General features: G+C 38.5%; 2 protein-coding genes across 3 annotated transcripts in view; both read right to left on the reverse strand.

The window, feature by feature from the left end:
- Positions 1 to 16,354, reverse strand: part of kcnt2b (potassium sodium-activated channel subfamily T member 2b) — a gene marked incomplete at its 5' end in the record, with an annotated part of 103,957 nt that extends 87,603 nt beyond the window's left edge. The window contains one exon of the mRNA XM_079634214.1: positions 16,270 to 16,354. Within this exon, the coding sequence (XP_079490340.1) occupies positions 16,270 to 16,354 (85 nt within the window). The remainder of the gene's footprint in view (positions 1 to 16,269) is intronic.
- Positions 16,355 to 17,486: 1,132 nt separating this feature from the next.
- Positions 17,487 to 27,806, reverse strand: qtrt1 (queuine tRNA-ribosyltransferase 1). Of its 2 annotated transcripts, XM_079607100.1 has the most exons (9): positions 27,495 to 27,806; positions 27,321 to 27,389; positions 24,476 to 24,614; positions 23,108 to 23,302; positions 21,708 to 21,846; positions 21,523 to 21,598; positions 18,819 to 18,928; positions 18,525 to 18,609; positions 17,487 to 18,429 (listed from the first exon to the last, which is right to left on the reverse strand). In XM_079607100.1, the coding sequence occupies exons 1-9, from the start codon at positions 27,765 to 27,767 to the stop codon at positions 18,277 to 18,279; spliced, it is 1,239 nt and encodes a 412-aa protein (XP_079463226.1). In that variant the 5' UTR covers positions 27,768 to 27,806; the 3' UTR covers positions 17,487 to 18,276. The 2 variants fall into 2 exon arrangements, with proteins under 2 accessions (XP_079463226.1, XP_079463227.1); XM_079607101.1 differs by lacking the exon at positions 17,487 to 18,429 and having other exon boundaries at positions 18,555 to 18,689; positions 27,495 to 27,790.
- Between the last annotated feature and the right edge of the window lie 44 nt (positions 27,807 to 27,850).

Raw genomic sequence — 27,850 nt, forward strand, 5'->3', positions numbered from 1 at the left:
CGGAAAGCAAGAAATTGCACACCTCCCAGGCGCTACATCTAAAGAAAGGTTTGTGAATAGTCTACTTTATCTAGCCGAAAGGAGGCTGAGGCAGCCTGACCCTGACTTACTGCATACACAGATTTTTCAGGTGTTGTGGAGAGGGACGTTTAGGAGATACATCTATTTTGAGCCTTTACTGCTGAAGACGATGTCGCAAGGAAACACATTTCCCAAATTCTGTTAACTAATTCTTGTCAGGTCCCTACCTGAGAATGAGCTGATGTGATGAATATTCCTCTGAGAGGTTGTGAGAATAAAAAACAACAAAATTAAAATAGCATCTGTTTGACACTAGATGTATATCAGTAAAGGTGGTGTAGTAATATCACTGGAGCAAAGAGCGTACAGAAGAGAAATGGAGCGTGCATCAGTAACAGCTGTGCGCAGGCAACCATCAGCATGTCCGCCACTGACTAAAGGGAAGGGTAATACTTAATGTAGCGAACATTAAAGCTTTTTTAGTGAAAGTTTAGGGAGAATTCAGAGTGCAGGATTTAGATTGCTACTGCAGTTGCTGTTTTCAGCAAACAGGGCTGAGATCATTTAAACGATTATGCATTTACTGATAGCACTTTTTATACGGTCTTCTTGTAACCCACGCGTGTCCATCCTCAAGAAGACAGAGCTGGGATACTAAACTCTTGCCCTTGAGGTCCACTTTCCTGCAGAGTTTAGTTTCAACCATGATCAAACTCAACTGCCTGTAACTTTCCAGTAATTCGGAAGACCTTGATTAGCTGGTTCAAGTGTGTTTTCTGCAGGATCTCGTGGGCCAGAGTTCGGAACCACTGCTCCTCAAATCCTGGCCTGCAGAGTTTCGCTCCAACTCTTAAAAATTAGACCTGGTCTGTTTAGCGTTCAGATACCGAACCTAAAGGTATAGGGATACATTCACAACCTGATTGGCCGGCTTTTATGAAATATGACCTCTTTTGAGACTGAACATACCGAACATCCCAAACAATGCTGCATGCTGGGATAAATGTGCTCATTGTATGTGCGTAGACTTCAAATTATGGTATTTTGACCTGCTGAGAACTCACAGAGAGTTCTTATAAACTGTGTAATGCAGTCAAAACAGCAGCAGGAATCCCTCCATCACACACATATGAAGATCTGCCGCGAGGAGACGCGGTTCTGACGGCTGTACTGAACTGTGATTGGCAACACCGTGACCATGACGAGAAAAAACGGTATGCTTGAGCATTCTGTCATTTTTAGGGTCTCATCTTCCTGTTTTTGGTTTGTTTACATGTATTTGGTTCGTGCTGCGTTCATATATCTTTCGAACCGCACCAGAGTTTGTTTGGAAGCGGACTAAGACCCATCTTTTCAGTGGTCTCGGTTTGCTTGTTTGGTGCGCTTCAGGGTTCAGGAGGCAGCGTTCACACTTATTCAAATAAACCGCACAAACAGAGCAATCACACCAGGGTTCGTTTTAATCTAACCAAACATGCCAAGTGTGAACACACCCTAAGGAACCCCGCCATAGGCCCCGTTTACACGTACATGGTTATTTTGAAAAACTGAGACATTTCCTTTCGTTTGTGAAACGGAGAATTTGCCTCTGAAAACGATTCTTTCTAAAAACTCCGGCCAGGGTGGAGATTTTGGAAAACTTTGTTTGCACGTAAACTGAGAAAAACTGAGTTTTAGGGAGCCGATGTGACAGTATGTGACTATTTTCGGGATTCTGATTGGCCAACGTGGGTCTGAGCTTCTCGTTACATTGCCACCAACAGGTTTGGCATACTCTTGGCGGCATATACACGGGTTCGTGTAAACGAACACTTTTCTGAAAACTGACAGGTGTGCACGATGTTGTTTTTGAAAACGGAGAGGGGTGAAATGTCCGTTTATGAAAATAGCCGTCCACGTGTAAACGTAGCCATACGTTAGTGTCTCACTTGAGATCAAGACCATGCAAATATGGTCTTCGACTCGGACTCGAGACTCGAGAGAGAATTGAGACAGAGTCTGGTCTTGAGTACTACAACACTACCCATTCATAATGATCTCCTGTCCAATAGTCCATACAACAGAAACTGGCATCAAATGGAGCCCTTGTGGTCCTACCATTGGTGATGTCATGTGTTAGTTCGCACCAAAGTCCATATATGAACTTGTGAACACCCTTTTAAATATTTAAATGACAAATGGGACACCATGCAGCAAGGTTCCTCAGATCTGGCCCAGGAGGGCCACTGCACTGGTTTAGCTCCAACCCTAATCAAACACACCTGAGCTAGTCAAGGTCTAGTCAAGGAAACTTACCGGTAAGCAAGTTTGATCAGGGTTTGGGCTAATCTTTGCAGGGCCCTCTGCAATGACCCCCTACAGGGCCGAATTTAAGGAATATTGCAGTACAGTCTTGTGGACTTCAAGTACAAGCGAAGGATACGAGACGAAGCATCATGAAAGTGAGCAGGACCACGAGGGATGAGGGATCCATTTGCTGCTTTCACCTAATCTGTTGTGTCTCTGCTTCTCCAGCAGTTTTTAAAGTTGTATAAGTGGCCACTCTGTGGAACGACTGATGGGAGCGTTTGTCTTAAGTCTCTGCATGCGTTCCAGCCAACAAATAAAATGAAGGCCATCATTCACCCACCATATGCAAGAGCCTTTGACAGTAAGTAAATGTACTCAATAGCCTTTTACTCAAGTTCCCCCCCCCTACTGATATGAGAAGACTTGATTATAACACTCATCACTTTCTATCTCCCATTATCCTTTACTCATGTTTCTACTCATGTGCCAGTGCTGCTTTTAAATCTCTCATCAGGTGTCTTTATCAAAGAAGCACGCATCTTTGGGCTTACTGTAATAAAATTAAGTGTGAATGACCCTAAGTGCCAGGTTAAAATGGATGTAGAGGTGTAACATGCCAGTGTAATTTGAAGAGACGTGCCCCTGGTCTAACCCCTACTTTTAATGTCCATTAGCCCATTTAGATTGCCGTCTTCCATTAGGTTACCCCAGAGCCGCAGTACAGCCCAGAGCTCTGTCAGTATTAGCAAGAGTCACTACTTGGCGTCGCCATCCCCTCTGCCTGCTCTGTAGCCCTGCAAATTTCATACGGACATATATTTGGCATTTCATCTAATGAAAATAAATGTCAGTCTATTACATGGCCTGTCATGAACTGCCACTAAAAGCAATTTACAAATGAAAAAAATTCATGAAATATGGTAAGTGCATTGTTCTTTAAAGCCAATGCAGTGTCTCTGAGGTTGCAGAGGGCCAAATGAAATTCTGCCGGCATATTACACTAACGTGATTTGGGAACAGGGGAGATCCAATCATGAGTGGAGTGTATCTTGGCAGCAGAGGTACACAATGCTACACTTGCACAGACAGGCATCATGGGAGAATCTTTTAGCTTACGCCAAAGCTAGTGAGGGTATTCCCTGACAGGTATTACCATACATTGTCAGCACACAGACCATTTAGCCTCATTTTCAGGATTTTAATTTATCCCCAGAGGACCCACAAGAGTCTGCTCTGCCTTGTTTTATTAATTAAATTTTGACTTTTTTAAAAATAAAGTCAGGGGTGGGAAGCTTGGTTTAATTTGGTCCACAGTCATGATACTATCACTCTCCACCAAGCTTAAGGCTCCGAGGTTTATTACTATCTAAGTTAATTAAACCCACACTCTAATTAACGTCAAATTAAAGGTGAAGTTTGACCAAAGTATATACAGGTCGGCAGGGTAAGATGGAATGACGGTATATATTGCGAGATGCAGACAATTGAGTATTTCTATGTGCTTGTAAGTGGCCATTACATTATTAAAAGTGAGATGGATAAATAAACAGGAATGTGAAAACAGAGAGCAGGATGTGACCGCATCAAGTCAGCTATCAATGTTTCTGTCCAGTTGCTGGGTTAATGATAACAGTAGTATGTTTATTTTACATTTAACAAGTGACATCCTTTGAAGCCCATACTTAAACACCACAGTACTCAAGAAAATGTAAAAAAAAAAAAAAAGTGAACTTGATGGTATCCTATGCCCCAACAGATCTTAGTCAGAGTAGCGCATATTAGGGCTGTGAACGATTAATCGCGATTAATCGTTTACAGCCCTAGCGCGTATGTCATTTTTGACAGGAATAAAAACGAGGTGGCGAGGGATAGTGCATTCAATAGATTGTACTGTTGTTTAACAACATATCATCTTCCGTCTACGAAAAAAGAATTAAAAAAACTCCATGAAACAGTTTTAAAAGTTGTGAGTTATTACAGTTTCATGATCTTGGATCTGTATACAGTGCGTGCCATTGTAAAGACTAAACTCTTAGCATTGTTTTCATCCACGCTAAATTCAATATGGTGTCTAACCTGACTAAGGTCTACACTGAAAAAATGGCTAAAAACACCTCTGAACTCATGGTTTCATATAAGGTGAGACTTATATAGACATTCAATTCTGTATAGTCTATAAAAAATAGAGACTTTTTGTTAAAAGTCCCCCTGTGGTGAAAATATTGAATCAGTATTATATGGTCATTATTACTTTTTTCTTCTTCTGAGATTCCCTGCAAAAATAACTGATATACTGTATGCCACTACTGTGACACACATGAAATTACTCATACCGTGATGTATGATTTTGGTCATTCCATTGAACCCTTCAATTTCGGTTTCAAGTCAATTTTGGTTTCATTTAAAGTGTACACAACAAGTGACTTGTTGATCTAATCCAGAGCTTTCCCTCCCTGAGCTGTATAAGCTAGTTCATCAAGGTCGATGCTAGACAAGGAGCTTAAAGAGGAATAATGGGGCTGCAGGGGGAAGTCTGTCAAGTGGGAGACACAGCGGCGAAGTCGATAAAAGATTTGGCCTGTAAGACAGAAGGCTGTTATTTGTATGGTAATACCGAGCCGAGTGCCATCGCTGAGCAGCGGGCCACTGCAGTCCCAGTCTATCGGTTTAGAAGAATGGCACTGCTAGTAAAGCACGTTCTGCAAAAAAAGGCATGTGACTGAGCACGATGGATGGAGTGTGTGTGTGTGTGTGTGTGTGTGTGTGTGTGTGTGTGTGTGTGTGTGTGTGTGTGTGTGTGTGTGTGTGCGCGAGGCCAGAGATGTTGATTTTATCATTCTGAAAGTGATTGGATGGTGTTTCTGCAAGGGGATGATTTCAGAGTAAATCAATGATAAAGAGTGGCATTCATGTTCTCTCTCAATCTTATTGCCTGAAGCTTTATTTTAAGTCCAGTTCAAAGCAAAAGACTAGACTGCTCCTTTCACAGAGAAGCGTTGCATCAACCCACACCAGTTCTGAAATGCTACAGCCAGTCATGTAATATTTCTGAGTCATGGGTTATTGTCAGAAACAGAAATGCTCTTGGTTTAATAGACTGGTGAGACTGTTTAATTTGGGCCACCCATTATGAACTCAACACAGTCTGATCAAGGAAAGGTACATACAAAAAAAACCCCACACACAGCTCACTAAATAATATTTTTGTTTAGATCCTTTCAGTTTTCGTAATTCAGCTTGTAACAAGCTACTTTTTCACCAGTAGAGCTGTAGCACAACCAAATTCAGTCAACACGATATTAGCCCGATTTAGACACGATCCATTTGATGTGGTGTTGTGGTGATTCGTAAAAGGACAATGGGCGTCGGGACGCAAGAATCGATAATTTTATCTCGAATAGTGTCTCACACTGGACGACAACCGTCGCTTCACGATGTCCAGACAGAAAGAAGACAGAATCTGTGACGTTGACCAATAGGAGCACAGAAGCTCTTCTGTACACAGCTTTCAAACACGCCGAAACAAAATAGAGACAATTGCATTGGTGCTGCTAGGTGGAATTATGCAATGGGGGAAAGGTTTCTGGAGCTACAGTATGGCAACAATAATCCTGCCTTTATGATGTTACCTTGAGGGACTACCATGACTGAGTGAAAATGCTGGCGAATGATAGTGGACAACCTGGTGTGAACTGGAATTAGCATTAAGCAAACATGTCACTATGGTAGCCATTGTTTGTTTACGCTCTTGTTTCTGGAAGTCGGTCACTAGTTCCGCCTTCTCAATGACATCATGCATGTAGTCAAAAAGGGCAAGTGATGATTGGTCGGGAAGCAATGTGTGGTCTGACATGTATCCTGTCCATGACACGACAATAATTTAGGAGTCAAAATTGCACAGTGACAGATTTCTGAAGGATCATGTGACACTGAAGACTGGAGTAATGATGCTGAAAATTCAGCTTTATACATCACATAAATAAAATTAAATTCAGCTTTGATCACAGGAATAAATTACATTTGAACATATATTAACATAGAAAACAGTGATTTTAAATTGTGATAATATTTCACGACATCACTGCTTTTACTGTATTTGTTATCCTATGAATGAATCTTCCTGTCAGAAATGTGTATCATGGCTTAAAAGGCTGTTTTTGAAATAATAAACCCCCCTGTGGTAATAAATCAAGATTTTTTTTATGTTGTTTATATGTCTATGTGGTGTTTTTAATATGCTTTAAGAAAAAGCATGTGCAAATTCATAAGTCAACATCATTGCTGAGTATTTTCTCTTTAAAACTGCAGTGAACCAAAGACAGTCTCAAAAAAACGTGGTTTGAATTCGCTGGTGTTTCTGACGTCACAAACTACCTTGTAACCAATCAGGTCAACGTGTGATCGTCAACCAGTGGATCTCTGAGCTGGTGTGAGTGAGTGGAGGCGGGGCTAATTTGCATATTCATAGAACCGCATATACTTAATGAGGCAAGGGTGTAGAGTTACATTCAAGCTTTTTTTTTTTTTCAAGGAATTTTTTTTTAAATATTTTATTTTGGTGAGTTTTAAGGAATACAATTATTGACTACAGGGGGACTTTAAAATAAATACTTGCTCCTTGCTGGTGTAAGGTTTCAAAATTAATTTTAAAGACTGTACAGTGTATTTTATTCCAATATATCATCAAACAATAATCCCATACATGTCCACAAAAATGTCTTGGCGAAGCTCCGGATATTCACTGACCCTAAAAATATGTGCAATGTTACATTTGCTATTAGTGAGGTTTTTTTAAATTAATTTATTCAAGTTTCTAATTTGAACGCTTTTCATATTTCATGTAATTTTCCATTTTCAGAGACGTTTTAACGTTAATATCCAGTGGGTGGGTTGACTTTGAATGAGTAGTCCCGGCCCTACAAGTTCTCCTGTGTATTTTTGAAATGAAATGGGCTGTGAATGGTGTTTTGTTTGACGAAAAATTAAATGATTAAAAAACAATCCCTTAAAGAAAATACAGAGGTAATTAGATCTCTAGACACTGTCAATAATGCTGGTTTTCCATAGCGTTCCAGCTGGAGCAGACGAGGCTGTCTCTGCATCTGCTGCCCAGAACCACATTCTGAGCTCGAGAAAATCACGGCAACTCGCATGCTGCCATTAACAGACCAAATGTGCTTTTAGTCGAGTATTATGTTAATTACAACTGGGAATCCGTACAAGTCACCAGAGCCACAGTCCTGTTTATCTTTTGAGATTTTTTTCTTTTCAAACCAACACGCGTTCAATTTAACTGTCAATTTAACTGCCGAAGCAAATTCTGGTACAACCACAGCTCAACCAGATGAGCTCTTGAGCCTCCGTTGTTGGGGGTGTGAGTTTTTCAGAAGGTAAAGGGGTTGGTTATATGGGTTATCCGAAGAGGTGCTCAAGTAATCTGAACAAACATGCACAGAGTGCAGGGAAAGAGTACACAGCAGGGGAAAGGGTTCAAAACAAAAGTTCAAAACACAAGTGTTTTCAGCAAGAATCAAGAGGACATAAGTGGCTAACAGTGTTGTGGCATTTATATGCGTAGGCATACGTGTGTTTACATGTGTGTGTGTGTGTGTGCACAAGAGACCTGCGTAGGAGATTAATAGAAGAGAGAGGTGTGAGACATGTGGGACAAGCTTTGGCTGAGTTGGCTGCTGAATTAACCTGTCTGTCACTTTTAATCGGCGCTGGGCCTTCATTCCCCAGAACTACTGTCTTCTGCTCAAACCTAACCAAGTCCCTCTGACACGATGTTTGTCAGGTATTTTCCTCAAATAGCTACTTGCTACTCTCTGAGCCTTCTGTCACTTTCAGAAGAGTAAATGCAGCCTGACATAGTAAAAACGTTCCACTTCCTGTCAGACAGCCAATGGTGCCTTTATATTGGTTACTCCGAATGACATCAATGAAATAAATTTTTCTGGACATTCTTTCTCATAACAAAGCAATAACTTCTACACATAATTTTAATACCCATTTGCGTACACCAATGTTGATATATAATGTTATAAAATGATACCAGAATAAATAATATAGAAATTTATTACATTTTAAGATATTTTAAATCACAAATGAAATGGCTGTATTGGCCTTCGGACGGTTAAACCGAATGACCTTTTGACACTTCAAAATCTTTAAAATACCTTTATATGTAGTAAAATATAATTAAAACCTTTTGGATTAATTAGAAGAGATCAAGTTGTACTACCTTACATACTTCGGATGTTATATCGTTGTTTTTTATTATAATTAAGGCCTTCGAAAAAAAAAAAAAAGACCCGTTACGTCATTGACCCATGGCACAATCACGGTAAACAATGTGTCAATGTATACTGACTTTGGTCCTGAGATGCAAATTAATGTTTTTAGAACGGAGCTTCATTCAAGATTATCAGAATCACTTCACTGTATGTCAAGACCAAACGTTAACTGAGCTATTTAAAAACAAAACGTCAAGCGCTAACCCTGCAAACAAAAACTACATTCTCATAGCGTTTTGCTAACGCTAACGTTAAGTCATGAAAATGTTATTTTTGAATGTTCTCTGAACTGAATGAATTTATAATGCTTTTTTGTTGGTTATGTGAAGGGTAAGGGAACAATCCATTTTACAAACATTGTGGGAACATTACTTTTGAATGTTCTGAGAACATCATTAAAGATCAGATAACTTTAAACGAACATTCTACTAACGCTCCTGGAAGAATGTTCATAACTTCGAGAGAACCATGTCAGCATGCTAGTCAAAGTTCTTAGAACATTCTCTGTTAGAACCAGATTTATACTTTCTAAATGACAGAACCCTAGAAGGATGAACAGAACATGTTGCAGAGAAACTTATTTAAAGGGATAATTCACAAAATGAAAATTCTGCCATAATTTACTCACTCTCATGCCATTAAGGAAGATATTTTGAAGAACACGGTTTCATTTTCCAAACAACTCCAGTGAGTTTCTTGATGAGGAAGAAATTAAACTAACCCGCAATATCACAGTCTCCATCAAGAGCACTATTTCACCATCCACCACAGGACACATTCACATGGATCACATGGAATCTCTTGAGATTCCAGAGCTATCCAGAGAGTATTTGTTATGCATGTAAGGAGGAGAAAGTGACAACACGAAGTGAGGAACACCATGCCACGGGATCTCCAAGGAGGAGGGATTACTGCCTCATGACAGACATACACACACACACACACATCTGGTTTACCATCTTTGTGGGGACTCTCCATAGACGTAACGTTTTTTATACCGTACAAACTGTATATTCTCTCCCCTACACTAACCCTACGCCTAAACCTATCCATAACAGAAAACGTTCTGCATTTTTACATAAAAAAAGAAGAAGCTTGTTGTATAAGCTTGTTTCCTCATGGGGACCTCAATTTAGGTCACCACGGTGACACCAGTCCCCACCACACACATGTTGGTTTTTATATGGGGACAACCAAAAATGTCCCTAAAAGATCAAAACTTTCTGGTATTGCCATCCTACCTATAAAATAGGGTTTACCATAACCACACACACTAAACTAAACATAAAGGCAGTTTTGCACCAATATAACAATTTGAGGGTTTAACGCTGGAAAGTGAGTAAAGTTTCTGTAATGTTTAAAGAGTTAATATATAATTAATTAAAGTAATAGTATTATGTTGTTGTTGCTGTTGATGTCATATTCAAACTGATTGGATTCCTAAAAACAACAGTGTATAAATGTGATGGGACATTATCACTATAACTAAAAAGAGGTTTTGAGGTTCCAGACACAAAGTCAACGTTAACTGGATAGAGTTTTGAGTTGTTTTCTGTAAAGAGAGTAATCATTCATGAACAACCTTAAAAAGAAACCAACAAATCAAATAATGATAGTTTTCGCGTGCCTCATTACGAAACCTCACTGACGTCAAATCCGGACAAAAAGCCCATATTGTTTAAGAGCTGAGGCCAAAGATTTTTAGTGAATAATGATGTACATTTTGGTCTTCAGGTCTTTGGTTTTCAGGCCATTTCAAGTTTGATTTTGACGTGACAAACCGGTGATATCTAAACGAGTTGCTTACTTGCGTTTTATTTTTACGGTACTTTTTCAACTCCAAAATGTTGTTCATACAGACCGATTCTTGAATGCGCACGAAAACAAGAGGCAGGATTTATCACACAAACAAATCATATCCAATCAAAGCGCGATGGAGGCATTTCCTCCTCTCATGTGACCTTCCCCCATTCATTCTCAAGTACCCCCCATCAAACCCACTGCACACTTTAGGGGGTCTGTTAGAGTCCCCCAGTAGTAAATAATTATATCCCTTAAAACTCATCTTTGATCACCAAAATTACATATTTAAATGTTTTTTTCCTCCTTGAAAACAAATTTCTTCATGACTTAAAATATCTTGAATGTAACTCTACACCCTTGCCTCATTTAATTAGCCCCGCCTCCACTCATTTACTCCAGCTCAGAGATCCACTGGTTGACGATCACACGTTGACCTGATTGGTTACAAGGTAGTTTGTGACGTCAGAAACACCAGTGAATTTCGAACCGTGTTTTTGAGACTGTCTTTGGTTCACTGCGGTTTTAAGCAGAAAACACTCAGCATTGATGTTGATGTTGATTTGCACATGGTTTGTCTTAAAGCATATTAAAAACACCACATAGACATATAAACAACATTAAAAGCTTGATTTTCACCACAGGGGGACTTCAAAAGTCAATGGGTTCAGGGGAGGCAAGAGAGGCTGCTGGTGTCGCTGTTGGACAGAGTTACTTTAGAAAAACGAGTGATTATACACTTTTTAATGTCACATTTTGTGATATTTGTTTTATTTTTGTAATATGGATTATTTTCTCATCCAATTTTTTGAGGAGGCACTGCCTCCCTTGCCTCCTCTGAAACATACATGGATGGAAAAGAGCAGATGATGATTCTTCATATTCTTTCATGCTGCAATAATCATGTGGAATCCTTTAATGCTAACCTTCTGTTTACACTGGCATAAAGTGATTTGCCTACTTGCACTTTGCTTTTACGAGGTCTTTAATTCAGAGCCGAAGGAGCCAGACATCCTTATTTCTGAGTCCTCAAGGAGCCAGGTTGAGCAGGTTAATGTTACACACACACACACACACACACACACACACACACACACACACACACACACACACACACACACACACACACACACACACACACACACACAATGCAGTGAGTGTTCAGTGGGTTGTCTGAACAGGAAACAAGCTTCTCTATCTCTTTATCAGCTGTATACTACAAAACGCATCCACAGGGAGAGCGACAGGCCACGGTGTTTAACACCCCCGCACGCTCTCTGATAGGCAAATAACATAATCAATCCCCAGTTGGTGAGAGTGATTAGATATGATTTCAGTAATGAGATCCCTTTGAAACTGTCAAATGGAGGCTGTTTCAAATGTGGAATTATCACCTGAAGTAGTCGCTCCATTTACGAAGACATGTTCCCTACTTTTAACCCCCTTACGAATGAGCGCTCGCCAATTAGTGCATTTTAAACGCCCACTCAGGAAGACCAGAAGCGAGGGAGAAAACTCAATTCTTATCTTTCTAAAGGACTAAAGTGTTTCGGTCCTTCGTCCTCACCTAGCAACGGAGTGTCAAGCATAAAATGCAGATTTTTATGTTCCATCATCTGGCTAAACGGCATATTTAGCTCATGTGTACGTTTAAGTGCAGTGGCTCTCACAATATACCACTGTATCACAGGTAAATTGACATCATTGAAGAAAGCGTTAAATGCTCTTTAGACTTGCTACAGTTGGCAAATTATGAATGACAAATCTTGTTAAAGGTACAATATGTAAGAATTTTGTAAAACCTAAAAAATGTTGTCTAATGTTCAGTCTACGTCCGTGACAAACTTGGACTTGACAGCGACACCGCTCTTCCACGTACTTTATTAGACAGGTGAGCAAATGTAAAACAAATCAATGTTATATAGCTCAACATGATGAAATGTTAGAATATGATATGTTATTCTAATGTTGATCTAGCTTAACTGTTACTGCTAGTTTCATATAGCAAACGAACGAACACATAGAATAACATTATAACTTTCAACACACTCAAATGCTGTTTAGTATGATAGTGTAACGCTAGACCAAGTGAAACAGCGCTGCGTTACCTCACAAGTTGAATTAGTCTAATAAACTGACCTGTGCGAGTAGTAGGCTTGCTACGATAGTCGGTGTTACCGGTGTTACACGGTGTTCAGTCACAACACCGGTTTCATCACTTGCCCACCGCGGCACCGCAAAAAAAAAAAAAAAACAGTTTCAAGCGTTAAAAATATTTAGCGCAATTGACTAGCGTTGTATGATCCCGCTCTTATTAATGTGAACGCTTTTAAACCGTTCAAGCGCGACAAGACTAAAGAGACCGCGCTCTAAGTCCTGCCTATTACACACACACAAAACCCACAGCAGAGACACGCGTCAGTCGCCTATCGAGTTCTCTTTCGGTCTTGAACAAACCATAACACACACAAATTATGCCAAAATGTCAGTTTTGTCGAGTGTCCTCATAAGAGCAGTCTTAAATGATTTAAATAAAGTCTAAAATAGAGATTTGTGAGAAAATGGGACGCGTGTCAGATCGCGTCTCTGTCAGCAGCGGCTGGTCTTAAAGTGTCATTAATGTTAATCAAAGAACAAAGGTAAGAGAGTAAATTACTCACTCAGACCCGGCGCCAGGAGGATTATTATACCGGTAGCCTAATAATCATGAATACACTCCGCTATAACACATCTCCGGCGAACGGCTTCTTCACGCAAAAGAAAAACTCATCATGAAGTGCACTGAAATTCAGCGACCTTATGGCGTTTCTTGATGGATCGAGGTTGTTCGTTAACTTCATTTTATATGTGCAATTCACACAAGCTCTATAAGCGCATGCGAGACTGCTGCGAGTAGTCAAACTTTATTAATGAAACAGAAAATCAGAGGGAATCATTTCTGTGTTTTTTTTGTTTTTTACCGGTTGGCCGGTCACACGGCTTTCATAGTTTTCAGTTCAGTTACGTGACTGGTGCGGAGACCTGGAGTGTTATTTATTTTATTTAGTTTTATTCATATTTAGATTTTTTTTCCTTACATAGCTCCTCCCACCCGATGAAACCGATATTACCAGTGTTGTCACAAGTCGATTAACCGGTGGGAGTATATTATCACCGTCACATCTCTAGCGAGTAGTAATTCAGCACTTGCGGGTAGTTCGGTAGAATTAAATATCCTTTTTCCTTTATATCCGCGGGACTCGCGTGTGATCTGTCGATTATTAGCAATTCACTCATCCATTAACATTATTAGATCCATCAGCTTGACGGCAAGTCCCACCATTCAGCTCGTCACTGCGTCATAAACCTAGCCTTTGCTATTGTATGAGGTTAGCGACCCCTAGAGGCGAAACAAATTACATATTGTAGCTTTAGGTGATTGATATAGTCGATATATTAGGAGTGTCAAAAATAACATTCATTTTTGTGATTAATATTTTCTGTTTAACAAGTAAAAAAAAAAAAAGATATTAATTGCTTTTTTTATTGCCAATGTGTGAACAGCTAGTGACGAAATAAAAAAAAATCAAGACCTTCCCTGACTTCCTAGGTTGTCTATTAAAGCCTGCCGATATTCATGTGAAGGACTCAGGATGTTTTTGCATTCACATGAAACAAATGCTTATACAATGTTCAGGATAATGCCGAAAGAGCCGGAAGATTTTATACTGCTTACCATTAAGTAACCATACAGTGTTACTTTAAATTGTATTACTTTATTTAGTTTCTGTAGTATTTATTACCTGAATATTACTGTTAGATCTACCTGAAAAACTTGAAGTGCCATGGAACGCGCAGCTTTGTATGATGCCTTGATGTAATTTCCACTGAAACCGTAAGCTAAGGCGGGACATATTGAATGACTCCTCCCCCTTTTCAAATAGCCAATAGCGTTTAGTTTACCTCACAGACTGCAAGTGATACTTGACAGCACCATGGCAGCGAATCCGAGGGCTGATGATACGTTAGATTCAAGAGGTGTGAATAAATTCTAGCCATTTCATTCTTAACCAACATAGTTGGAAAACTAAATAAAACTTGAGCGTTTGAGCAACCGATCACACATAGCCAACCCATATTGCTCCATGACATGTTAACGGTCGCTTTGGCCAGGTGGTATTTATAGCATATAGGGGGCGGGACGAATCTAGAGAAATTTTGATTGGACAGAAATGAGAAGCTAAAGTCTGCGGTGATGTCATAAACATTAGTGATCCATTTTAAAAGAAGTGAAAGACTGTAATTTTTGAATGCTTATATTTCCTATTCCTAAATGTGAATTTTGTCATTATTTTGGAACACACCAGCTTATTCTATATTCTCTCTATATATATAAGGCTAACATATTCATACTAAAAGCTAAAAAACTTACATTTTGATTTCAGGGGGCCTTTAATAAAGCACTGTTTGTATCTTTGTTCTGTTGTATTTTTGCTATTGCTTCTTAATTGTTTGTTTTTTCTTGTCTATAAAATTGTATCTATTTAAACTTAGGCTAGTGTTTTTTTTTTTTTTTTTGATAAAATTTGGAATTGAGAATGGGGAAATTTGACCAGTATGTAAAATGTTGGTGTTGAATGGATTTACTCATTTCATCCCCGGAAATTTAGAAGAAGAAAAAAATCAATTTAATATAGACATACGTGGCAGTGTTGGTATTGGTGATACCCCAGCAAACACAGAAAGGGGGAGGGGTGGGGGAGAGGATCAAATAAGAATATTCTATTCTCTATAGGTTCTTTTTTGCAACATAAAGAGAACCTTCCCAGAACATTCCATGTAGGTTATTTATAGGATTTATTTTATAACCTATAAAACCTTCCCAGAACTGTCCCTGCAGAATATTTTTAACATTAAAACGTTACAGGAAGGTTTGGGGAACGCTCTGCAAACCTAAACAAACAGACATTCTTTCCATAACATAAACTTTCTTGGCTAACCAAAAACAAACGTTACAAATATATGTTTTGGGAACGTTCCCAGAACATTCTGGGAACCTAAAACTAATGCTCCCAGAACATTCTGGGAAAACTTGTTAGCTGGGACTGGCCTTCTTTACATAAAAAGATGCCATTAAACAAATATTTTAAATATACCATCTTCATGTTTCCACATTAATTTGGAGACTCGATGCATGGCACTCACTCAGTGCTGTAACCTGCTACATTGAATTAAATAAACAGGTGATATCATCTGAGGTGTGCAAAACATCATCACATTAGACATTAGATATGACACAAGCATGCACACACCCAAATATTTGTCAGTTCATCTTTTTCTGATTTTGCTGTCTGTAAAATGGCTGTTGAAGTCAAAGAGATCAAAATGTGACCAGGCTGCATCAAAGCCTGCAGTGCATAAAACAACTACGCATATGCCAGGATAAACACACAGACTAGAGCCAAGATAGCTAGACAGTATTTTGTGGACATCACAAGGTGCTTAATAAGTTTTAAGACACAGCCAGACTGTATAATATAGTGACACTGATATTAGTTGGCTACGATAACAGTCTACTAACTAATCTTAATAATATTAGCTACTAATACTCATTTTAATACTAAAACTAGTACAATTATTGCATTCAAATGACCTTATTAAAACCAATACCAGTAGGTGACTGAACTAATACTCTACTGATAATTGGAAATCTTACTGTATGCTAATACTATGGCTATTAATAATACTCACACTCATAATATTAGGCTAATGCCCATAATTATATTCCCTGTGCAGTGCTCACATGCAGTTATTTCAACTGGAAGCGTGAGTCATTGGTAAAGCACGTATGTAAACATAAGCTGAGGAGTTGAAGTTGCTGTACCTGTCGTCCGCCTGCCAGTCCCCGAGCAACAGGTCTCGGAACCGGTACCGCGGCGGCAGCGGCAGAACCTCCTTCTCCAGCTCCACCATAGTCGACACAAACCAACCCGGGGTGGAAATTAAAACGCCTTCGCCCTCGTTTGTCCCTCCGCTGTGCTTGTTTCAGTTCGCTCACATATATAAAGTGTTGTCATCACTCAGTAACGGAGACACGGATCCACTATCACAGCAGCGACTGAGCAACTGGTGCCTCCCCGAGCTGAGCTCACTAAACACTGAGCGCCTGCCTGGACATCCTGCTCCACTGCTGCTGCTGACACAAGCGGGTTCACATCAGCTGGAACTGTTGCCAGTTATTGCTGCAGTGCATTATTTCACAATTGTCCTGTATCGATTGAAGCACGTTATTTAATGCGAGGGAAAGTTCATTTATAATTCATCTTCTTGCAAGCCGCCTGAGGTAATTTTGTCTGAGCGTTGTTGTGAAATGCGTGCCACTCATATACTGGAACTCAATCAAAGCCAACTGTCAATCAAAAATTAGTAGCCTAATGTAGGTAATGAAAACCCAATCTCCATCACTGCCATAAATGTTTAATTTTTTACATCAGCTTTACCAAAAATAGTGCAGCGAAATTGCAAATAAGCAGTGAAGTGCATTAAGTGAGGGAGGGGGAACACCTGTTGCAGTGTTTGACATGCTTTATCCGCATGCATATTCAGTTAGCATAATAATGCAATCAAAATCAAAGAAGTCAAATTTCCACGCTGGAGTCAAATGAATTGTGTTGTCACATTCGATTTCTACACTGGAAGAGTGTCGAGACTCCTCTCTCTCTCTCTCTCTCTCTCTCTCTCTCTCTCTCTCTCTCTCTCTCTCTCTCTCTCTCTCTCTCGGTGAGATCTTGAGCGCTCTGCCCCTCAGTGGCTGCCTGTGGGAGAAGCCCAATAAATCTGCCCTGCTTAGCGACTGCAAGGCGAATATATAACCTCAACCTTTAAAGGGTTTGATGGTCTTTTTACAGGCACATCTGTTCGGTTGAGGCGTTCGAGCGATTCTAATCATACCATAAAACACAATAAGACAGTCATAACATAACAGTCATGTAAAGGCAAAGGTGATGTTACTAAATATGCATAGTACATATCAACATATGCACAATACTGTTAAAATTTTGGAGGACGGTAAGATTAATTTAAAAAATATATATAATATTTAAATAATAATAATAATTTTATTTAAGCAAGAATGCATTAAATTGAGAGCAAAACAGTTTTGAACATTGATAATAATAATAATAATAAATGTGTCTTGAGCATCAAATCATCATATATTAATGCTTTCTGAAGGATCATGTGACTGAAAACTGGAGTAATGATGCTGAAAATTCAGCTTTGCATCACAGGAATAAATGACATTTTACAATATATTCACATAGAAAACGGTTCTTTTAAATTGCAATAATATTTCACAATATAACTGTTTTGATCAAATAAATGCAGCATAAGAGACTTCTTTCAAAAACATTAAACTTACCAATCCTAAATGTTTGAACGTTATATAATGTGTGTGTGTGTGTGTGTATATATATATATATATATACACACAATGCCATAATGGTTATTTACAAACAAAATTATATTTATATTATGAATGATAAAGAATAGACTTAACATGAGAACATGTGTTCTCTCACCTGTTGTGATATTAAAAGATAAAGGTAATTAAAAATGATAAATTCAAAAGATATTCTGTTCAAAATGAAGACTATAAAAAAATAAATATATATTCTATGAAAAAAAGTCAACATTACCATTTCACATATGATTATTTTGGTGAAAGAGTGTAGATGGAATTGAAAATGAAAACGTTTTTATTTACAAAACAGGTATATATAATAATAATATTTAATATTTCACATGGTAAAAAATGTAAGCATTTAAAAAAGAACCACCATAAAAACAGAGCAAGTGTTTTTCTGGTCTTGCTGTTGCTGGTGTGGGCGTCTCAGCTGACGGTGATGTTGACTGACTGCAGTGCCTCTACAGCCCAGCTGGGGTACTGATCGCTGGACGGGAACATCCTCTTCATGAACGCCTTCACAAACTCAGGAAACCTCTGATCTATGATGCTCTGACGCACTGAACGCATGAGCGCGAGCTGATGTGGACAGGAGGACATTAAGAGGCCGCATTAATAACACACGCTGCATCTAAACAACATGTAGTGCATTTCTCAGCCTGGTATATAGTTACCTGGTAAGAGATGTTATGGATGGTGATGTGATGCATGGCTGCAGTGTCGCTCTTGAACAGGGCGTGAAGGTAAGCCCGAGTGTGTCTGACAAAGACAAAAGGATTCACATCTTTATCATCTTTAGGTTTGGAAGTAGAGAGATATTGTATGGGATAAGTACATTTCTGAATAAAAACAAACAAAACAAAACATTTTTTAAGGGGTGAAGTATTCCTCGTAGCACAGCAGACAGCTGAACATCAGCATATTAAACTAACAATTTAGTCAGTTAAATTCCAGACAGATGTCCGTACCTCTTGCAGGTGGGACACTGGCAGTCGGGGTCAATCGGCTGAAAGTCTTTAGCATATTGTTTCTGTTTGAGCTGCAGAGATCCCCAGGGAACTAAAGCGGATCCAAATCTCTGAAACAACCAGACATTGCCTCATTAAAATGAGAGACATACTGACAAGATTATAGTAAACATTTATCCTGGATTTATCCAAGTATTTCTACAGTTCTAAAGCCTTAAAGAGGACCTATTATGCCCTTGATGCTTAAATGTTCACAAAAGACATTATTTTTCCCCATATTTGACATTGTTGCAGCACCTCTCTTCCCAGTCTGTCAGTAACGCTCTGTTTAGTTCCTGTCTCTATGAAGCCCCTCCTTCTGAAAATCCTATTGTGCTCTGATTGGTCGGCTGGAACAGTGCGTTTTGATTGGTCGAGTGCTTTGAGCGTGTTTGGGAAATGTCACGCCCCTTACCATAACTGAGTTTCAACAATACTAATGCAGCTCAACCAGACCCCGCCCCTTTATTTGGCGTATGCCTTTTATTTAAATGAGGAATATTGTGTCCGTTCCCAGAAGAAAACACAAGACTACAATCAAGGCGTTTCAGGGAATTCAGGCTCACTGATATTTTAACTCCCTTTAGTGTGCTTTGTAACTTTGCAGACCTTTTTTTATGCTCAAACACACAGCATTACACACTAAAGAAAGCTGAAAATGGAAAAAAAAGCACAATAGGAACCCTTCAAAACTCTTGTAGGTTTTTCCTGTCAGACCAAAGCAGGGCAAATCTCTAATAAAGTGTTTCTGTGGACTGCATTTAGATGAACACTGTAGAATAGGAACATTATGCAATGAAAGTACGGCTCCGTGATACAGCTAATAGTCAGAAGCGTATATTTTGAAGAATGTAATACTTGAAATGAAAAAAGAATGACAGCAAAGATATTTACATTGTTACAAAAGATTTCTATTTCAAATAAATGCTGCTCTTTTCAACGTATTAGAATGATTTCTGAAGGATCATGTGACGCTGAAGACTGGAGTAATGATGCTGAAAATTCAGCTTTGATCACAGGAATAAATTACGTTTGAAAATATATTACAATAGAAAACTGTTCAAAATATGACTGTTTTTACTGTATTTTTGATCAAATAAAATACAGCCTCGGTGAGACTTACAGTGCCTAGCATAAGTGAACACACCCATGCTAAAGTTGACTAAAAAGAGGAATAAAAAAAATCATCTTTTGGAAATTTATCTTAATGCCTTAATTAAAAAAAATGAGGAAAACTCCAACCTTTAAGGACACCAATTTTCGTTGTGAATGAATAATGTATCGTAAATAAATAAATGTTCTTCCTTAAAATACAGGGTGCATAAGTCAGGACACCCCTATGTGAAATTCCCATAGAGGCAGGCAGATTTATATTTTTAAAGGCCAGTTATTTCATTGATCCAGGATACTATGCATCCTGATAAAGTTCCCTTGGCCTTTGGGATTAAAATACATCACACACACCCTTCACCATACCTAGAGATTGGCATGGGCTACTTTCCATAAAATCATCTCTCAATGCAAATCAAGCCAGCTATTAGGCGAACTTCTAAAATTTCTAAAACTAAAATTTCTAAAACTCAGGCTATTCGGTCTAAAACATTCTTGATTCAAAGGCCCTAAACATACTGTACCAGTCTCTAATAGTGCCATACATGACTTATTGCGTGAGATCTGGGGAAATACATACAAAACAATAATAAAACCAATTGTTAGTCTGCAAAAACGTGCCATACGAATTATAAATAAAACAGATTATTATCATCCAACAAACAAGTTATTTATGAATTCCAACCTATTAAAATGTAATGACTTAGTGGAATTCAAAATAGCCAAAATAATGTTTAAAATAATAAATAATACATTTCCAGACCCTGTTTCAGATGAGATCTACTTCTTATGATCTCAGAGGAACACTTATGTTCAGTGAACCACAAATCAGAACCAATGTCAAACCGAGATGTCTGTCTGTTCAAGGGGTTAAACTGTGGAATAGTCTCGATGATGAACTAAAAACATGTAAATCCATTAGTAGTTTTAAGAAATTATAAAAATAAAAAAAAAGATTACATTATACAAAGCTGAATGAATCTAGCTGCTTTTTCTTTAGTCATTGAACACAAGATGATTTTGGGATGTGTTGTGTGCTAAATAAATGATATGTAAAAAGGATCGGCGCAATAAGCATAAGCTTCAGCCGACACCTTTTCGGTCGATCAAAAAAAAAAAATTATTTTAAATATTGTTTTCATTGTAATTTAAATTTTGTTTTTATGTTTGTTTGTAAATTGTTTTTCTTTCTTTTTTTGTTTTTCTTTTGAAGTTGACCGAAATAAACTAACTAACTAACTGAAATAAAACCATGCCAATCTCTAGGTATGGTGAAGGGTGTGAGATGATGTGGGACTATTTTTATTCCATTATACTATTAATTCTATTAATTCTAATACATTATTCATTCACAAAGAAAATTGGTGTCCTTAAATGTTGGAGATTTCCTAATTTTTTTTATTCAGGCATTATTATGATTATCGATTTCCAAATGATGATTTTGTATTCCTCTTTTTAGTCAACTTTAGCATGGGTGTGTTCACTTATGCTAAGCACTGTATATACAAAGACATAAAAAACCAGAAAGGGAAGTCGACAGAAATCCATCACTTACAGCTGTTCGAGTTGGGAAGACGCAGTCAAACATATCACAGCCCAAGGCAACACAGACCACCAGGTCTAGCGCATAGCTAAAACACACAGTGAAGAGACGATCAACAAACAATACTCACAAATAATGAAAAATTGACCGATAGTAAATGAAGGCACAAGCACAATTCCAAAGGAAGTGTGTCTTACCCGACTCCCATGAGGTAGCGGGGCTTTTCTCTGGGGAGGTGGTGTGTGCTGAGAGTCACCATCTTCCAGAAGTCATCCTTCTCCTCTCCGCCGCTCAACCCACCAATGGCGAAGCCCGGCACATCACGCTTTGTCATTTCTGAGTGAAGAAACGGAAAATGATTTTTTTTAGCAAGGTGGAGAGTAGTTATGTTTCATGCTTCTGGTTTGTGTTTGAAAAATGTTAGTGGATCACGGTCATAGTGTGAGGAACTACATCTGTGGTACTGAGGAGAAGTCACTCTGAAACCAGCTGGTGAAAATCATTCAAAAAAATGGAGGCCACTTGATTTGATATTATGTCAAATATCGATAAATATTATCGCTTATTAATAAATATAGACATTTAGAGGTGTCCAAATCATTTTCAGGTTTGGTAAGATGCATTAATGTTTTTGAAAGAAGTCTCTTGTGCTCATCAAGGCTGCATTTATTTGATCAAAATTACAATTTAAAGTAATTGTTTTCTATTGTAATATATTGTAAAATGTAAATTATTCCTGTGATCAAAGCTGAATTTTCAGCATCATAACTCCAGTCTTCAGTGTCACATGATCCTTCAGAAATCATTCTAGTATGATGATTTGATGCTCAAGAAGTATTTCTTCTTATTATTATTATCCTATTTTAATGCAAATTTTTGGATATTGCATCAAAAAACATTGGATGGAAATAGCAAGTTAAAAAACGTATGCACTCAAGTGAGGCGGATCATTTTTTAATCAGATAAGACAGTAAAAAAAGAAAAGAAAAAAAAAGTATGGCCAGCCAATAGATCACATGACTGTGCCTCGACAGACCGATTCATTGCACAGCATCTCAAACGTTGATTTGGTCGTTCTGTAATGCCTGAGCCAAAGAAACATGACAGCGTTTCATCAGTGCATTTATCATGTACTTAAAGAAAGAGAGTCACAGCGGCTCAGAGAGTCAGTTTTCCCAGGAAATGAGCATTTTGTTCTCTTGAACACATGGGATGGGAACTCTGCTTTGTTCGAAAACGTTTTATGCGATATTCCAATTTTGCAAATAAATTAAATTCACAACTTTGAATGGAAACATAGATAATTTTTTATGGAAACTGACTTTTTCCCCATGATTCTTTGATGAATCGAAAGTTTAAAAGAACAGCATTTGTTTGAAATAGAAATATTTTGTAATATTATTATAAACGTCTTTACTGTCACTCTCGATCAAATGAGCCTGGCTGTGTCCTTGTTGAATAAAAGTGTTTATTTCTTTAAAACAATTCTTACCGACCCTGAACTTTTTGTATGTTAATGGAGTTTGAATGTGATTTTTACGATGTGCTGTCGCACTAAAGCCGCTCAATCATAACAGACACAGTTTAAACAGCTCACCATCTAAACAGGCCTTGCGCAGTTTGGCGTCGAGTCCTCCTTGAATGATGGCGAACAGGTTCTGTCGGTCCGGATTCTTGTTGGCCGTGATGCAGCGGTCCAGCCAGCGGACGGAGCGGTGCATGGCCTCCTCCACCCGCGGGCCTCTCACCGTACTACTGACCACGTCATCCAGCTGCATCATGATGTCTGAACCTGCACACAAGCAGGAGTTTAATCTCCTTAAACGACTGAGAGACGATGATCTGCAACACGAATCATCAGTGTCATTTTTCATGCAGTTTATACACAGAAGAAACTCGAAAAATTTTAATATCGTGCAAAAGTTCATTTATTTCAGTAATTCAACTAAAAAGGTGAAACTAATATATTATATAGACTCATTACATGCAAAGTGAGATATTTCAAGCCTTTATTTGTTATGATTTTGATGATTACAGCTTATGAAAACCTTTTCACAATATTCTAATTTTGAATTTGAAGCTGTAAGCCATAATCATCAAAATTATAACAAATAAAGGCTTGAAATATCTCACTTTGCATGTAATGAGTCTGTATAATATATTAGTTTCACCTTTTAAGTTGAATTACTGAAATAAATGAACTTTTGCACCATATTCGAATTTTTCGAGTTTCACCTGTATGTGTAATATATATATATATATATATATATATATATATATACACACATATCGTTTTTATACTAGTTAATGCCATTTAAAAATGTGAACTACTATTTTATATAAACTATATTTTGAATTAGTTTTTATATTTATATTACCTGTCTTTATTTAACTTTGAAAGTTTTATTAATTAAAAAGTTTAATTACTGTATAGCGTTTTATTTTAAACAATGTAATTTGTCATTTTATTACATCAAGTTGAACTAAATTAAAATGGGAATTCAAAAAAAGTTCTTAGTTTTTTGTATTTTATTTTATTTCACAATGAAAATTCTGTCATCATGTATTCACCCTCATGTTGTTCCAAACCCATATTTCTTTTGTTCACATTTTGAACACAAATTAAAATATTTTTTATGAAATCTGAGAGCTTTCTGTCCCTCAAAACTCAGACACTTTAAAAAGCTCATAAAGAGATCGTAAAACGAATCCATATTAACCAAACGGTTTATATGCTTTATATGATGGACAGATTTAATTTAGTCTTTTATTCTCATAGAAACATTGAACAGCGAATGAATATAGAGCACATCAAATATTGTCAACAGAAGTTCAACAATAACAACATGAGGGTGAGTAAATGATGACAGACTTTTTTCATTTTTTGGGTTTACTATTATATAAGTAATTAATAGTTGTGTATGGTTTTAGTGTTAGTGAAGCATAATAACCCTGTGACTCGCACCGAGGCTGTTCTGTATGCCGATGGATTGCTCCGGGGTGAGCAGGATCTCCTTCCCATCGTAAGGGGAACGGAACGTGACGCCCTGCTCCGTCACCTCGGACAGCTCCACTAGAGACACCATCTGGAACCCGCCACTGTCCTGTTAGAAGGAATTTGGGGGTGAAATGCTGAATTCTGGGATTCTCCTACAAAAGGTTTACATGAATCCAAGGTAAAATAAAAACTTGAATTTTCTTAGAATATACATTGCAGCATTCTCAAAGAGTCTGAAGTCTAGTCTACTTTGCTCTGATTGGTCAGATGGCCCAGTCTGTTGTGATTGGTCTACTTTGCTCTGATTGGTTAGATGGCCCAGTCTGTTGTGATTGGTCTACTCTGCTCTGATTGGTCAGATGACCCAGTCTGGTGTGATTGGTCTACTCTGCTCTGATTGGTCAGATGGCCCGATCTGTTGTGATTGGTCTACTTTGCTCTGATTGGTAAGATGGCCCAGTCTGTTGTGATTGGTCTACTCTGCTCTGATTGGTCAGATTGGCCCAGTCGGGTGTGATTGGTCTACTCTGCTCTGATTGGGCAGATGGCCCAGTCCGTTGTGATTGGTCTACTCTGCTCTGATTGGTCAGATGGCCCGATCTGTTGTGATTGATCTACTTTGCTCTGATTGGTTAGATGGCCCAGTCTGTTGTGATTGGTCTACTCTGCTCTGATTGGTCAGATGGCCCAGTCCGTTGTGATAGGTCTACTCTGCTCTGATTGGTCAGATGGCCCAGTCCGTTGTGATAGGTCTACTCTGCTCTGATTGGTCAGATGACCCAGTCTGGTGTGATTGGTCTACTCTGCTCTGATTGGTCAGATGGCCCGATCTGTTGTGATTGGTCTACTTTGCTCTGATTGGTAAGATGGCCCAGTCTGTTGTGATTGGTCTACTCTGCTCTGATTGGTCAGATTGGCCCAGTCGGGTGTGATTGGTCTACTCTGCTCTGATTGGGCAGATGGCCCAGTCCGTTGTGATTGGTCTACTCTGCTCTGATTGGTCAGATGGCCCGATCTGTTGTGATTGATCTACTTTGCTCTGATTGGTCAGATGGTTCAGTCTGTTGTGATTGGTCTACTCTGCTCTGATTGGTCAGATGGCCCAGTCTGGTGTGATTGGTCTACTCTGCTTTGATTGGTCAGATGACCCGATCTGTTGTGATTGGTCTACCACTTACAACGCGTGTCGGAAACCAAACACCCATTCCCATATCTAAATTTCAGCTCTGGATAGACAGGAATACAAACAGGAACGATGGCATCAGTTTTACTGTACGGATTTGAACCCGAGTCCTAATCCTTTTGAAGTGCATATAAATAGATTTCCTTTTTTAAAATGAGTCTACACCGCCGCGTCTTCTCAACATGTCAACAACACGAACCAATCTCTTCCAGGCCTCAGCAACAACTACAGTGTTTGAGGGTCAAAGTAGATATTGTTTGCGGGCAGTGAATGAAGACCACAGGCTGGCATTATGAAATGTGTTACAAAACTATGCAGGTTCATGCAGGAAGTGAGACTGGAATCACTGACGACTTGTTTCAGGCAGTTCAGAATCGGTTCTTTCTTTTAGGAGACAATAACTTTATTTGTTGTGCACTTTGAAACATTGCAGACCTCTTACATTCACAAACAGTTTTATCACACACTACAGGAAAGGTAAAATCCGAAAAAGCATAAACGGGCCACTTGAATATATGAAAATAACCAAAATCTAATCTATATCAAAATGTTTAAAAATACTTAAAATCAAGATGTAATTTACAATGATTTTTCTTTTTCTCAATTATTGTGCTTATTGAAGAACAAGAAGTTATTGCAATTTCTGGTATCACAAAATAAAATTGTGGTTAATTGACTTAAAATAGAAATTCTCCCAGTTTCTGTTAATTAAAAAAAGTCTGAAAACATGCAGCTTTGTCATAATTACATTAGAAATACGGTAACCCCCGAAGCCTATATGGAGGGAGGGGGCCTCCAAATTTTGTGTTGGACAACATGGGGCCTTTGTGTCAAAAATTTGAGAACCAGTACCATAATTTGGAAGATATATTATTTATTAGTATGCAAATATTTCCAATAAGACCTTGAAATTGACAGACTTATGTTTCATGCTGGCTTGAAAGTATGTTTTATTTTATACAACACTTGTAGACTATGAAATATTTTCGGAGCGGAGAAAAAAACTCAAACAATTGATATTCACTATAAAAACTTGTTTGGCTCTAGTGTTGGGGAAAGTTACTTTTAAAAGTAATGCATTACAATATTGCATTACTCCCTAAAAAAGTAACTAATTACTTTATATGAAAAATAATGCATTACATTACTTGTGCGTTACTTTTTCTCACATGGGCTGGTGGGTTTGCTTGTTTGATTTTAATAACACATTTTGGCAAATTTAAGAGCCCTTTCACACCAAAAGTCAAGTGAATAAGCTTAGGCTGAAGGAAATCCAAATTCATGCCTGTACAGAGGGAGCAGTTCAAAAAAAAAAAAATTCAGCTGTTCTGCCATTGCTCTCATTGCTTTTTAAGTCTTTACAATTTCCATAACATTTCCAGCCGGCTGTAGCCTTCGAACATACACTTTGCTAAATCTGCATTAGAAAAGAATAAAACAAACCATCCCAGACAGCAACATAGTGTCAACCCAGATCCGGGCCACATCTGCTACATGAAGTGGATGGATTCAACAATGTGGGCTGGATCTGGGACGAAACTATGTTGCTGTGTGGGATGTTTCCTACATTTGACTCTTATTAGTTATTTTGGTGTTTGGGAACAATTTGAGAATAATAATAATAGTTACCGTTAAGAGATTTCTATTCCACTTCATAAACCCGTGCAACCCGTTGGCTTTCTCTATTAACTCAGGACCCTGTTAGGACACATACAATAACAGTTAAGTAAGTTTAAACATACAGTGCTTTGGTTTGGCTTTGACAAAACACACAAACAATTTGAAGTATTTCCTCTCACATACCGGTCTCATGCCGAGATGATATGTGTTCCCCAGGCATATCTGACAGTCCAGATCCTCCAGCTGGTCTACAGTGATGCCTTTCAGGGTACCCTGAGTGCCCACGGGCATGAACACCGGGGTGTTTACTGCGCAGTGTGGGAGAGTAAGGGTGCAGGCCCTTGCCTTGCTCACAGGACACTCCGCCACGATACGAAGAGCGAGAGGAGCAGCAGAGGATACAGCCTTTACTGAAGCCATACTGTCAATACACTCGTGTGTGATGGGCGCAGCCATTTTGAATAGCGATTCATCAAAAAGATCCGACTCAAAACAACAGCGATTCATCAAGAAGAGCCTACTCAAATGAACGATTCGTA

Source organism: Phoxinus phoxinus (assembly GCF_949152265.1).
Source record: "Phoxinus phoxinus genome assembly, chromosome: 1".
Lineage (NCBI taxonomy): Eukaryota > Metazoa > Chordata > Actinopteri > Cypriniformes > Leuciscidae > Phoxinus > Phoxinus phoxinus.